The 15314-nt window shown below is 37.1% G+C and overlaps 1 protein-coding gene across 1 annotated transcript; it reads right to left on the bottom strand.

The window, feature by feature from the left end:
* Nucleotides 1-6434: 6434 nt before the first annotated feature.
* On the bottom strand, nt 6435-13994 carry LOC116250892 (AT-hook motif nuclear-localized protein 14-like). Its single transcript, XM_031624873.2, has 6 exons — nt 13394-13994; nt 11141-11193; nt 8718-8849; nt 7204-7365; nt 6859-7126; nt 6435-6655 (listed from the first exon to the last, which is right to left on the bottom strand). The coding sequence occupies exons 1-6, from the start codon at nt 13725-13727 to the stop codon at nt 6600-6602; spliced, it is 1005 nt and encodes a 334-aa protein (XP_031480733.1). The 5' UTR covers nt 13728-13994; the 3' UTR covers nt 6435-6599.
* Nucleotides 13995-15314: the final 1320 nt, after the last annotated feature.

Below are 15314 nucleotides of genomic sequence, written 5' to 3'. Positions count from 1 at the left end.
TACTTTGTCGAGTTGCTCTTCTTCTTCGATGTCCTATCTTTGGCTTCACTTTCCCTCTCCTGCTCTTATAAACGAATTGATCCTCTTCTGCATATAACCTTTATAACCTTTTCGTTGGATTTTGATTTCCTGTTTCATGATTAAGCAGCTCTGTCACCCATGTTGTGGGTTCAAATAACCTTTTTCTTTTTCTTCTTCAATGATGATTTTCCCTTGTCGTCTTCTATCTTTTGAGGCGGTGTTTGGTTTAGGGAAAGAGATGAGGAAGCAATTTCCTTGAGAGAAGAAACAATTGTTGATGTGATGCTCAAAATGATGCTAGGAAGGATGGGTTATGAGCAAAATGGTTTCAGTTTGTGATGTGTTAGATCAAAATCACAGATTAATGTTCGGAAATTAAACTGGGATTTACAAATCTTCCATGATCATTTTTTCCCAACGTATCATTCTGGTGCTTGCTTTATCTAGGACACGTTTGGAAGTCAGAAAGTATTTGCTACGTTTGGAAGTGAGAAAGAATCTGCTAAGGAAAGCAAATCCACAGAAGAGTAAATTTTGTTGCGACTTTTTTTTTTCTCTCTCTTTGTTTTTGCGTGACATAAGAAGAAAATTTTTACCGGGGCTATGTACGTAGAAAGCTACAAAATTAAAAAGTAGCAAAGTTTGCTAAGAAATCTTCATCAATCTCAACAGAAGGAAGAACTCAGGAAAAAGCCACTTCAGAAAATATTTGCTAGTGGATTTGTTCTTTCATTTTGAAAATACGAAACAGCTTTTCTTCCTCATAATTCTGCTTCTTAATTTCTCTACAACCCCTAGTTTCCTGGCTTCCAATTATGCCTTCAATATTAGGAAATGATTCTAATTTTCCCTCTCTTTATATAAATACATATATAAGTATAAACCAGACCAGTAGGCCCTTCAGTTTCTGCTAATCCTAATAAATTTATAAAAACTATTTTGATAAAAACATGCTTTAATTCAAGTCGTTTTTATAAAAACCGTATGGGAGTCATTCATTTTTACTTATTATAAAAACCCTATTAAAGTCTAAAAAATAATCAACTTAAATGCATCAACCTACTATTAAGATCAACTAAGATTGTATAAAATAATCAACTCCTATCCTAATGTTGGATATGATTTAACACTTGCTTTGTTCAAATCATTCATCGGGAAAGGTGACGGACGGTACAATATGACTGAGATTGTGAAAGGTTCCGAAATGGATCCGCCAAATGCATAAAGCCAAATTGGTTTCAGATATGGTACAGCCAAAAGACATGCCCTTGAACTTGGTACTTGAGAGCTGGCCCTGGAATAAGGTGTAATGAGTACATTCTCAAATATCGGCCACATTTTTTCAACACATTATCGGAGAAGCAAAGAATACATTACAGATGGTACTTGCCAATTTTTTCCCATCATTTATCAAAAAAGGTACAACTAAAAAAATTTTGTTAAAGTACCGGGTTTTCTTACATTGGGCTAATCAACTCAAATCTGGATCCATTGAACTGGATGTAGTAGGATCCAGTAAGTTGTCAGAGTTGGATTCAGTATGCAGTTCTATGTTGGAATCTGGATCCATGTCCAAGTTCCAACGAAGAACAACTTGATTACTTGTAAATGTCAGATCTTGTGTTAACTCGATCCAGATTTGATTTTAAGAGTTCAGAGTTCAGTTAGCAATCCAATTCTGGACCAAAATTTTGGAACGTATGAGGTTCTGCTAAGCCGGATCTGACAAATGCTGGACCGGGATCAAAATTTTAAAGATTGTATTTAAAATTTTAAGAGCCACAAATATAAAAATGAAAAAAAAAAATATTAATATAAAAACAATAAATTTTTTTGGAGTCCGTGTGGACAATTGCTCACACAGAACTCACACCTGACTAGTCTCTACATCCTTACCTGTCCACCACTCGGACAAGACCTTTTTTACAAGCTTTTATCTATCCATTGCTGGTCACAGTAATGAGACCAACCGCCGTTAATTGAACAATGGTGCGAGATCTCTTATCTTCCTCACCAAGCTCAACTACTTAGATTAGCTTTTTGAGTTTGAACAATTTTTTTTTTAATGTTTACTTAAAAGGGAAGCCGCTTTCAGCATAAAACCCCGAAGGCTATACCATTATATGATTATATCTTCAAGGTTTTATCTTTGCTTCCGAGCTTGGGTAGACTTACGATACAACCTTTAACTCAAGTGTCGCACTTGCCAACATTTGCAACCCATAGGAATAATGCACCGGAACTTGATAGCGGCCATGAGATTCAAACCACGAACCCCTTATATGTAAACTTGGTCCTTTTTCATGGCAAAACAAGGCAAAAATTTTGCATTCGAATTGCTTATTGGAAGCATCTTCGGTATCAATATCTTTCAAAACTTCAATTCAACTTGATATTTAGTCACAAGTTTCCACTTTTTTCGTGTTTCTAATATTGGCAGATTAAACCAGCATTGATCCTGGCTAGCCTCGCAGCAGTGATTCCTCCACTGTAAAAAGGAAGGGGGAAAAAGGATAGACAGTTCAGGTTAAAAAGAAAAGGGCTGACGTCTTCTTCTTGTTGGTTCATGTGAATGAGGACGACGAAGCAGTTCTTTGGTACCTGTAAAAGTTGAAAAAAGAGCCGTTCTTTTTGGTTTGCAGGATGTAGGAAACCAAGCATGATGTGAGCCTCATTACTCTGTCTGCTCTGCTGTACTTGCTTGCTTTTGTCTCTTCTTTTCTTTGTTTTCAAAGAGAAGGAATGTCGAGTTGTGCCCATTGCCTGTACTCTCTCGAAAGAGTGACTTCACTCTAAAATCAGGTGAAGAAGAATGTCAGTCCTCTCTCCACAACCAGCTTTCTTTTCTTCGATTTTCAGGCCAAACAATTATGCATTTGCATTACCAAGTGTTTGATCGCCTTAGATATTTAGCAATAAAAGTTTTTCGTCGCTAGTTAAAAGGACCTACGAGTCTCCCTTTAAGTTGGTGAAAATTTGTCATCTTGTCATATGAAAAATAAAATGAAAGGTATACTTCACTTTGTGAATATATCATCTTCTCATATGAAAAATAATTGACAAGAAAAATGTACTTCACTTTGAGAATATACTAAAATGGGGGTGTTTGAACAGAAAGATTGAATCTAGAGCAGGTAATCTGTTATGGCATTCCACGTTCACAGGTAGACACCCTCGATCGAATGTACTTATGCACTTCATTTCAAGCATTTAGTCCCAGGGAGCTTATCTTGGATAAGTCACTTCATTATATATATATATATATATATATAGCATTTTAGAGTCATCCAGTCATCTATATCTGATCCGATGGATGGTTAAGAGAAAAAAATGTGAAAAGTATTTTTGTCATCTATTATTAGTTCACACATTTTGTTCATTGTTTTTCTCTTAACAATTTATCTTATTGGATTGGATGGCTGAATAACTTTTAGAAGTTAGAGTCATTATTCACTCTATATATATATAATGTTTTTGTGTAATTTTCTTTTAGAAACCATTATAAATAGACACGCAATTTTTGAGCCCATAACAAATCTATGCTGCAGTTTTTAACTTTGAACAAAGAGGGCCCCAAGTTTTCACATTTAATATTGAGCAAATTATTTGAAGATTTGCATTGCTCAATCAACTTTTTCTCAAATCCCATGCTGTCCGAAGCCCAGCTAAGCTAACTCATATTCCTTTTCCAATAAGAAAGCATCTTCAAAAATAGCTTTTGAATTAGCGCTTGGGGGAAACCTAACTGATTTGAGTGAAACTGGACATGCTAGTATTAATAGTTATTAATTAAAATGGATTGTATAAAACTAATAAACACAAAATTTGGTTATATTGAGGATATTTTTGTTGTTTTAGATCATTGGCCAATCTTAAGTCAATCTTACTTGAGGATAATCTAATGTTATTACCGTTGCTAAGCTATGGTGTAGTTATGACAATATGAAAAAGTTAAGCTATGGTGTATTTATGATAATATGAAAAAGTTAACTTTTGTTTATTTGTCGTCCCCAAAGTTTTTTAGGTGTTCTTTAGAAATTCTCCCCTTTTTAGTAGAATGACAGAGAACCTCCAAGGCCATATCATATTGGTATCATGAAAGCCGCTTCTCTTTTTCAAACATTTTTTCAAACATTCATGATGCTGCTGCCGCTTTACTGCGCCCCACCACCACTTTTTAATTCTCTTTTTATTTTTTTTACTTAAATTTTTTATAAAACATGCCCAACTTTTGAAAGACTATAAAAACATCAATTATTTGTTATGTCTTTTCACCTGCGACGATGAAAATATTAAACATGCAGCAGCACAGCTCCCATCTGAGATAGTGAAATAGTAAATAGGCCTTCACCTTCACCTTATAGGTGTTGCGTCTCCATTCCCATTGCTGGATCAAAGACTGTTCAGTTTTCTTAAGAAATTCACCTTGTTCAGATGAATCAAATTTAGTATAAAATATTTCTTACACCATTTATTTTATTGTGTAGATCCATATTTGAAAAGAAAAAGTTTTGAATTTTAAGTTCTTTAAACGAAACACTGAAACACTAAATAGCTGAGAATTTGAAAGAGGTCGCGAAATCCAACACTGAAACATCGATGTATCCCATTTTATACAGAAAGGAAAAGAAAAAAAAAATGGTGGTGAAGTTTACAATGATAAAAGGCTTTCTTATCCAGCGATCTACCAAAGTAAAAAGTAAACCATTTTCTTCTACTTGTTTTTTGCCATTTTCACTGCTGATCCAAAGGCTGGAGATGAACAAGCTGTAAATATTATGTAGGCACTTGTTCATCTCCATATTGAATTCGACAAGTTGAATGAGGTCATGCCTGAGTTGAGAAAATTCTAGCTAAAGGAGTACTAATTACAAACTTTTAAATTTTAAAGAAATAGCCATAAGATTTTAAATTCTAAAGAGGTAACAATGTGTAAATAAAAATTACCCTAAAGTATTAAAATGAAAATGCTTCATTTTTGTTCGTCTGTATAGGCAATTTGCCCACACAGTATGAGCTCATAAGTTCTAGTTACAATTAAGCTGATTAAAAGATATAAAGGTTGCACATATTATAGAAAAAAATCTTTGGTGAGCACTTCAGCTCAGTTTGATATGCAGCTTGGCTCAAAGTCTGATCATATTGCTTCGGTCGCGACTAGCTCATCTATCTGCACGATCCATTTGCACCCTTAACTTTGCATAGAGGTTTGACCGTAAACAAGTCGCGGACACGGCCCGGACCGTTGGTGCAGGACCTCATTGAGCCGAGTCAACAACACGTTGCGGAGTCAACTTGGATCCGGCTAGCTTGCCAACTATGAAACCAATTAAACCATATGCAATCAACTACAGGGCCACATAGGTGGAATTTCAACCGGTGGTCCACTAGTGATACAAATCAGATCTCACTCGATCTAAATACTTATCCACAAAAGGAATAAGAATATATGCAAGTGGACGCACGCATCCAACCCGGCACCACATCCGAAAAAGTTTAGAAAGGGTGGCTGTAAAAGAGCCGTTTGGCAATAGTAATACATTGTTACCATCTCATATATACCCCAAAAAAATAGAACAGATTCATGGAACACTTTATGAGCGCAAAAGCGAACAGAGAAGGAAGAAAAGAAAGAACCGAGTCTAGAGGATCTATTGGATCTGGGAACCAAGTCATTTGGGCTCTGATCAAAGGGGGCTTAGTTAGGACTCCAAGACATCCAGGTCAGATAAGAAAATAAGTGGACGGTGAAGAATATATCTAACTTCCATGTTTTAGGACAAATTTCAGAAATTAACAAGGCAAATCAAACACTGAAGAGAAGCAATGACTGGCATGTAAAGTGCAAACTTAGTAAAATTTTAAAGAACCAAACCTATAGTAGGCTTAGTAGCTTTTTCCCCTTATCGTTTCCTAATGAATCGACCTTACTGCCACGAACAGAATCAAACGTTGAGCAGAAACAATGATCCCAACAACTGATGCTAACGTGCAAATTTCGTGGAATTCTATACAAGTTCATTTAAAGTAGCTTTTTCTCGTTTCCAATGAATTCTGTACAAGTACATTTAAAGTAGCTTTTTTCTCGTTTCCTAACAGGCTTCACATGTTAGTGGGAGATGTAGTAGAAAGATATTGCCATGACACTTTCAAAAGCAGACTGGTAAATTTCCTTGCAAAAATTTTGAGAAAACTTTCACGTTCGGTTCGGAGAGCACTTTAGTTGGATGTTATCTTAGACGACCCTATGATCGATTCCAGTGGTTCTGCTAACACTTGGGTTGTCAATAGTGTGTCTGCCTTGTAAACCCACGAGAAATCTGTGTTCCAAACAGGGATACCAAGTGGAGGACAAGGAAAACCGAATCATGGGGCACAAAAGGTTCAAAGTAACCCACATTACCGGCCGCGCCTGAACTAACAAGATAATATATCTGATCATGGAGTGAAAAATGATACAACAAGAACCTGTACACAGGATTTATGGACATTATGCAAGAAAGAACCTGTCAATAGCCATCTTCATCTTGAAACAAGATGGATACGTAAGCAAGACTCAACTAGGTTGGGATTCCAGTCTAGTCTCTCAAATGGTCATCTCCATCGTCAGGAGATTGGTCATGGTCACCTCTTCCTGCAGAACCATTCATGAGCAGGTCAAACAGCATGCTCATGTCAAGCACAAAGCAGAAATCTGTAGGAATTTCATGTGATTGCTAGTTTGCTCTTGAAAGGCATAAAGACAAAGACTTGCCCAAGCACACAGTAAGAAAATGGAAAAAAAATAACGAATAAAATGCTCAGAAAAATCAATGAAAGATGGTACTTAGACTTCACCTTCAGAACCCATATGGTGACTCCAATCAGTTGCTCGAGGATTAACCATATGCAATGTCCGAGATTGAAGCATAAACCCACCTCCCGGCATATGGTCACTGCTTCCTCCTTTACCTGAAAATTTTGAAGAGTCTGGCACTGATCTAAAGCTTACAGGTGTAACTGATGATGTAACCATTGATGAAGGCAACTTGCTAGCTGGAGCTTCAGATTTACCAGCATGGCCGAGGTCCTTCTTTAGATCCATGATAAATGAACCAATGATAACCTGTGAAGATTGATCGATTAGAGCCTATGCAAGGACAAAGGAGGACCGATAAACAGAGTTCCCCTTAATTGGAGTACCTGAACTGGGCTAGCCGCAATTAAAGGACCACCTACACCACCCCCAACAATACGGCCATCCGCCCCAGATAAGCATATACTAAGCCCGCCAGTTCTTGATGACGCTCCGCTTACTTCTGAATGTAAGAATGATCCCGACAATGATAAAATTTCAAACCTGCCCTGCAAGTCCCAATGAAAAAGTATTAAGAATTTATTACAACAAAATCAGCATCACTTGAAGCAGACTGCAGAACAGAATTCAACACCTATTGAAAGGAAAAAGACCGAACAAGCATCTGATTAAACAAGACCATGGAAAATACTCAGCTTGATGCATAGGAAACATTGACCTGATTTAACATTGTGAAACCAATGGAAGTAACATACTGGCAGCCAATCCAGTCTATTATAAAAAGAACATAGATTTCAAACAGAACAGAAACATAAAAATTAGCATCCAAACTGTCGTGGAGAAGCAAGAAAATATGCAAAATATTAGCAAACCTAGGATGGCAACTTATGTTTTGATTTCCACTTGAGAACAAAAGAAACAAATTTGAGATTTGGAGGATACCAGCAAATGGAAGCTATGAGAAAAACTCATCTCTAAGATGCTAGTTGAGAACAAAATCAAGACAAACAAATTCACAGAAGAAAAATAAGGAATTAAACCATGAGCTATGCCAACAAAATGCTTCAAATGGAAAGCATTTATATTTAAGGCTTATGCAACTATCACAAATGAAGGCCGCCAAAATTTTACTAGGGCAGTTGAGTGCAAGTTCTGTGATATAAGTAATACTGTGAATGCATCTTGAGTTACTTAAAAAACAAAATTCCATCCAAAGCAGGGGTATACAGTTACAATGCCAATGAAAAAACAAGATAACTTTGTTGTCCAAAATGCATCTTGACCCTGTCAATTACTCAATCTCAAGCATGTTCCAGATGAACCCCAGTAATAAATATGAAAAATGAATCCTTTTATATTCCAAAACATTCTTAACCTAGAACCCAAAGAAAGCAGACTTTAGAGATGCATCATGCATGCAAGCAGGAGCACACGACAATGAACATGTCTCCACACCACAAGTAGACACTGAGGTCCAAGAGTTTACAAAACATCTTAAATTTTTGTCCAAAGAGTTGACAATATGAAATGCTTTTCTCAATTTTTCAGATTTTAATTTCTTTAATCATTACAGTTTTCCTTTATCATGTCCAACCAAGAGAGAGAAATTTTGAAGATCCCAGAAAACAGAAATACTGATACAGGTGGTCATAATGAGCGAGTGCATGTCAGTATGAATCCTGAAAGCATTGAAGTGGTTTACAGATCACAATTAAAAATGAATATAAATAGGCAAGGAAGATAAAATAAATTGATCAAAAGTAAGAATTTCAGATGTTAGATCAGGAAAAGGAACACATTAAGGGAAGATATTGCATTTGCTATTCAGAAGTGCCTATTATATCTAGTTGCACATATGTAGTGGCATTCCACAGGTAATAACAAGGTTTCTGATAGTCACCTCATATGCCACAGTCCCTCCTGACATTGCTGGTTGCCGAAGACTTGCATTAGATATTGATCCATTTGCTGACAGGATACAGATAGCACGCTTTCGTTGCTGCATGAAGGACATGATTTTTTTGGAAACATCCTGTTCATAAGTATGTCATTAGCATCTTCATGAATGTCTTAGCATCTAGCATAGGAGACAGAAACCATAGTTGGCAAACCCATGAATTGGGCTCAGACCAGCTGAACACTGGGTCACGGGTCAGCGAGTTGACTTGGTGACTGGTTCAGGTCAGGTAATAAATTTTTATAGTCTGTTTTCAACAAGTTGATGAAGAAGTTGAACATAGTAAAGAAACATATGATAAACAAATACTTACTGAACTAAAAACTATGGTAAAGCTGCAAAGAATTGCATTTTAATAGTTAAGACATTGTATTATGAGATTAACAGATACATTAAGCAAACAATACTAATAAGACACATTAACTGAACTGCTAAAGTAGGGGTGCGTGTTTGTGTGTGTGTGAGAGAGAGAGGCATATCTGTCTGTTGTAGCCAGATGCCATTGGCTTTCTTAAAACACTCAGGCCCTAATGTGGGGGTTTATACTTTATACACAAGTGATTGAATCATTTTAAAACTTAAAGAACATGTCAAAAAGCAACACAACTCGCCAAGACTGAGTCCTGTCAACACAAAATGAATAGTCCAGTCTCTGGCGATCACGACCCAACCTGCTGAATCAATGATCCAGCCAACCCACACCTGATTCCCATAGAACTTGGGTGTAGGTCAGCTATGAAATTGAGATCTAGTTAATAGGTGATCTCAGTCAATTTTCCTAGTCAAAGGTTTGACAACTATGACAGGAACTCATGCAGACTGATAAATTTAAAATCCAGACAAATAAAACTACCAAAATTTGGCACTCAAATTGATGCACATGAATCCAGTAAAGTTAGCACTTTGGGGGGATAAAGCATCTCATGGAATCAAGCAATCGTTCCTATAACTGTTTAATTTCTCACAGAAAATTACTTTATATTCTGTTTATCGTAGATGCGACTCTAAAGAGATGCATGACCTACTAAAATGCTTGAAGTTTTTTTAGGAAAACAATGTGGCACAAGTGAAGCCATTGGCAAGATTCTGAAAATATCATGATTCTATTGCAAGATGTTGAGAAACTAATGTAACAAGTAAAACTTTAGAAGATATTTATTCGAAGTATAGAAGATTCAAATAGTTTGCAGATATTGCGATAATGTCCAGATACTGTCCAGCAAATTTCAATGATGTCCCTAATAACCAGTTTCCCTTTTTTCTTTTTCTCTGTTTCTACATTTTCAAATTTCTGAGATCTTCAGAAAACCATTAATATCATGAGTTTTTGCCTAACGCCTATATAACCAAAACCAACTTGTGAGTACTTTTTCCCTCTTCAAAGATCTAAAGTTTGGTTTCTCCCTCTTCAAAGATCGAAAGGAAAAAGCAATCTGCTGATCCATATTCTGTGCAAGAAAACAAGGTGCCTTCAAAGTATCCACCTAAACATGTTAAAGTACAGAAATATGGTAGCAACTAGCAATTTAACATGACTGACAAGTTTGACATAGTATGTATATCCATAACATTCTCCTAAAATAAAATTTTCCCCTTGAAACAGTAGATGTATTTGCATCTCATATATCTTAGAATATTGTTAAAACAAAATTTTTTTAACAAATTTGTGGTTACGAAAAGTGGCAATTGTTAATAAAAAAAAAACAATCAACAAATCCTTCTTTTAGAGCTTGATTGACTTTCAAGTATTTGCGCATCGGCAATGTATGCAGTCACCAAACTGTACACTGAGATGAACCAACTAGGATCAACCTCATAAGATTCTAATAATCCATCTCAAACCACTCTACCAAGATGACAATTTTTGCCACTCTTTTCATTGATCCTTATTTCTCCAACTCTGTCCAATCTAAGAAAAGCACATCTTTCATTTCTACTAATTATTCAAGGTAGACATTTAGTAAATAAGAGACATGCAAAAAAAAAAATTGCAGGAAACTGCCTTGAATTTCAGAAGCAAGATCAAGATGCAGATTCAACAATATAGCATGCTTTACATATCATGAATGGTTAAAGTGATAATTTGCTTAGTTTTACAAATAGAAGCTGCAGAACACAAATATATTTGAAAAGAAAACTTTTTGAATGGAATTCTTGGTCTGGAAAAATAGTATATATTACTCAAGCTGCTTGAATGAAACTAATCCATGACAAGGTTAAAACATGTATGCTGCCAATGCAATCCATTTGTAAAAGAGAAGATTGGCGCCACAAATTTGAAATCTCAGTCTTAAATACAAGATGTGATTTTTTTCTATTTTTTTTCACAAAAAGAAGGAGAATAGAATTATAACAGCGAGACACACTTCTCCAGCTGCAACCATGACAATATGAGGTGTGAATCCTTGCCCAGCATTGCCTGCATAATAGTGAAAAGAAGGATAATTATGGTCCAATTCAGAACCAACATGACAAAAGCATTGTGGAATGATAGTTAAGGCAGGCATAGATCTACATGCAACAACTAAGAAACCTGGAGGCAGACAAAGTCACAAACTTCATATCATGAAGGAACAGGCAACAAGATATCATAATGAAGCAGATTTTCCAATAATAAATTGCAGAACAAAGTAAAAGTAAAGCAGTCACCACTATCTATGCTTTATAAAAAAAGTCTCACATACTGCCTTCTTCAACCTGCATATAATTTATCTTTTAGACAATTCAAGTGATCATTGATATCCCCAGAGTTTCATGCCATTACTATCTTTGTTTGGCTGGTCCCACAGGTAGCAACAATTCATTTTGGTGGTGTCTCAAACGTGTATGTGATGCCCAGAAAATTACATTTACTAAACACCAACTATCTGTGACATTCATTTTCTATTCAGGAACTTTGCATCAGCACAACCTATTTAATTACAAGAGCAGGATGAAGAACCAAAGAAAGAGGAGAAAAAGTAAAGAAAATATTATGAGAAAAGAAAACTAGGAAGAAGAGGAGACAAGAGGAGGAAGAAGAAGAAAAGAAAAGGGAAACTGAAATATAGGCCTGGTCAAAATATTTCATCAGGCTATTTTTTGGACCAAGTTGATCCTGAACGCTGGATATGTTGCAGCTGATTTGGTGTAACTGCATCCAAGTGACCTGAGCCATATGCAATCAAGGGACTTTTTGTCTGATGTGTTGCATGCAGCAGCCAGACATGTGTGGCACCTTCACCTCCACCCACATCATGTCGTGTCTACAAGCATCTGTATTACAAAACGCAATCCCAAGAAAGCATGATAAAACAAAGGTATCGACTTTCATGTTATTTTGTTGCACCTAGTTAAAATAGTTCGAATGGGAGTTGATAAACCTTTCAATTGGATCCTTTTGGTTAGGATGCCTTGAAAATGCATCACATATTCTAAACTTGCGTCATCTTTGTGCACTTTCTTAAAAATATTCATGCTTATTGCAGGCTTACCTAGCGCCATTCTGCATATGCACAAGTCTTAATCATTTTAGTGGTTTTTTTCCAACAAGATGATGTCTCAGTTCTTCCTCTTACATGTCTGCTATTTAGACCTAGACTTCTTCTCGTTTATGTATGTTTCTCTTGGTCCTGTTCCTTTTTCTTTTCTGCCTCCACTAGCGTTTTCTGTAACTTTAATGGACCTTGTTTCGGTGTTATTTTCTCTATTACATGCTGTATATGATACTTCTCGCAACAGATTCGGACAACCTAAAATATCCCATTTATAATAGCTTCACCACATATAATGACAGTCATTTCCGTTCATCTTAATAACTGCTTGGTCGATTATAAATAAAGCACAAGGAAAGAAAACGTAATCCTCAGATCACATGTTAGGTGTTCAAAGATTCTTTATAAGCGCTCGTCAAACAAACTCGACTTTTGCAATACGACCGCCATAAGGTATTATCACAGGTGGAGAGCAGGTGGTAACATTGCAGTAAGGAAGGGTGCAGAGGTGAAGAGACTTGATCAAGTCGACAAGTCCCAACTCTGTCACTCTGCACCCTAAACATTTTGCTATGGTGTTGGCTCGTAAGGGACGAAAAAGTTGGGGATCCTCTTCATAAGCCTCTACGTCTTCAACAACAAAATCGAATACTGACAATGCATAACTTCGAGGTGAAACCCAAATTTCTCTGGAGAAAAACGGATAATTCAGTCTACAGTCCTCGGACTAACAGTCTACTCTTACTGTAAATTTCCAATACATACCCAGTTTGTTCGAGAACCCACAACGCAAAACCCTGCATCAAATAAATATGACATTCCCGAGTAGCAACTAGACAAGCTGTCCACGATAATGGGCATACGAAGAACACCAGTTTTCATCCATCTACAACCAAATACTCTAAGATCACCCAGCGAGAAAATAATTATGCCAAGCATGTAGAAAGAAATTACAGCAAAGGAGTAGGACAGGCAAAATTTTTCATTATATACATGCAAAAACTCAAAACCAAGAGACAGGTTTCAGAAAAAGCTCTGGAAAAATGAAACAGGCTCTAAAAAAAATCTCCAAAACAAGAAATGGGTGTTCAAGAGTTCTCAAAAATAAACAAATCGGTGGCCTCCAAACCGCTTAAAAAAACATACCAAGCGCAACCATTTGAGCCTTCTTAGCCGAAGCAGGCTCTTTCTTGCGAGCAACGGAGGACAGAGGAACACCTACAGCAGTAGAATGCCTCACGGGCGCATCTGCACCCGGTCCATACTTTCTCGGTCTGCCTCGTTTCCTCCGGACGACCTCCGGCACGGTGGCGGCAGGTCTGCCACCAGCAGAATGAGGGAAGACGAGTGCAGTCCCCTCAGAGTAAGGGGAAGTAGAAGAGGCGTTAAGGTTGGAGTGGGGAGGTGAACCAAACATGCCATTGTTGGCCGATGGGCCTGCCTGGTAGTAAGAGTTGAGGCCGCTCTCGCCGCCCTCCATGCATGGAAAGAAGCAAGACCTCAACTCATAGAAGACCAAAACACACACCAGAAAGTAAGAAGCAATAAGCAGCAAGGAGAACGAGTTGGCGTTCGGACTCCTCCCTTTCGCGCATTAATTTAGCAGATCCTCTGGTTTCTTTTGCAGTTCCACCTCTCCCACTCTCTCCTTCGGATGGTGAAAGAGAGGCTCTGCCTCTAAACTTTTGGATGAAGAAGGAATGTGCACGTTTGGGGATGGGATTCTTCTTCTATCACTTGGCCTTTGTTTTTATTTGGTTCATTGGTTTCTGGCTTGCATTATTTTTATCTATAAAGTGAGGAGACAATCCCAAATCTTCGACGGTTCTCATCTTTCCAGAGAGTGGCCTTAAACAAATGCGATGGGGATGAAGTTGGCCGCCGCCACGTGGGCTTGTGCCTTAGACAAGGTGGCAGAGCTGGTGGGCATTTTTTTTTTAAGGGAAGAACATTCCAAAATAGGAAAAAACAGCGACGATGGAGGTTCCAAATTGGGGCGGTGATATCAAAATCGAAGGTTTACTGTGGGTGAATAGTGATGGAAAGTTGATTCTTTTGGAAGGAAATGTGTGGGGCTTCTGGAATTTCATGGTTTGACTCCAACAAAGTGTGTAGATTTTCCTCAATAATGAAAAAGAGCTAGAGAAGTGGACATCAGGATTAAAGGAAAGAGGAAGGAAAAAGCAAAACACCGTGACAGAGATGGCGCAGGAGGATACGTGATGATTGCCGGGGCTTGACTCCAAAAGGAGTTCTGATTTTGGATGAAAGTGCACAGCAGTAGATTCAAAGACAGACAAGTAATTGGAAAGCTCCGGTCACCTAAGTTCCAAACTCGACAAACTTTTGCATAAAAAGAACAAGAATTCAATATTTCTTCGTATAAATAAAATGACAGAAGCCGTTTTAGAGATACACAATGAGTTCACTCCAACACTCTCCTAAAAACTTGACTCGAGTTTAAACCAGTCGAGAAAAATGTCAAACTAGTCAAGTTCAAACTATAAAAATTCAATCCGCTCAATTTTTAAACGATATTGTGATGCAAAATATGTGTATTTTTCCTTTCGTTTTTGTAAGATCAACTTTAAAAAGTAGCGTACGAGATGGGAGTTTTTTATTATGCACCATGATTTGACGTGACAATTTGAGGTAAGGCCCGAGTCTGTCATAGGGACTTGCGAGGAGGACAAACGAAGTGGACCTCAAGTTAGTTTAGCAAGGAAAAGGAAAAACCAATATAACCATGGCCTCAAGCGTAAGTGACTTCTTGTGCTCGAGGCTTTTTGTTGCCTAAAATCATTACTCTCAAGAGTTCTTTTCTGTGCTATGGCTTCCTCGACGAGTTCTCCAATCCTTATCATACACATATCATTGCAAAAGTTAAAAGATTGACGTTTAACTATTATTATTATTATTATTATATATATATTATATTGACATTCATACGTCTAAATGATGCACACGAGGAGCAGAGCCAAGGTAGCTCACCTTAATTTTTTTTTAAAAAAATTACATATAAATTTTACTTATCTTATATAAAAAAATCAAAATTTGATATTTTCAG

This window comes from Nymphaea colorata, chromosome 3 (assembly GCF_008831285.2).
Source record: "Nymphaea colorata isolate Beijing-Zhang1983 chromosome 3, ASM883128v2, whole genome shotgun sequence".
In the NCBI taxonomy this organism is placed as follows: Eukaryota; Viridiplantae; Streptophyta; class Magnoliopsida; order Nymphaeales; family Nymphaeaceae; genus Nymphaea; species Nymphaea colorata.
This window is presented reverse-complemented; position numbering and strand designations above follow the sequence as displayed.

Bases quoted from the DNA above. Each gene is read 5' to 3' on its own strand.
- LOC116250892 (XM_031624873.2), bottom strand. From the start codon at position 13,727: ATGGAGGGCGGCGAGAGCGGCCTCAACTCTTACTACCAGGCAGGCCCA. The intron at 7,366-8,717 runs GTGACTATCAGA...TGGGACTTGCAG, and splicing joins GAGGGACTGTGGCATATGAG to GGCAGGTTTGAAATTTTATC. The intron at 7,127-7,203 runs GTACTCCAATTA...CAATCTTCACAG, and splicing joins TTGCGGCTAGCCCAGTTCAG to GTTATCATTGGTTCATTTAT.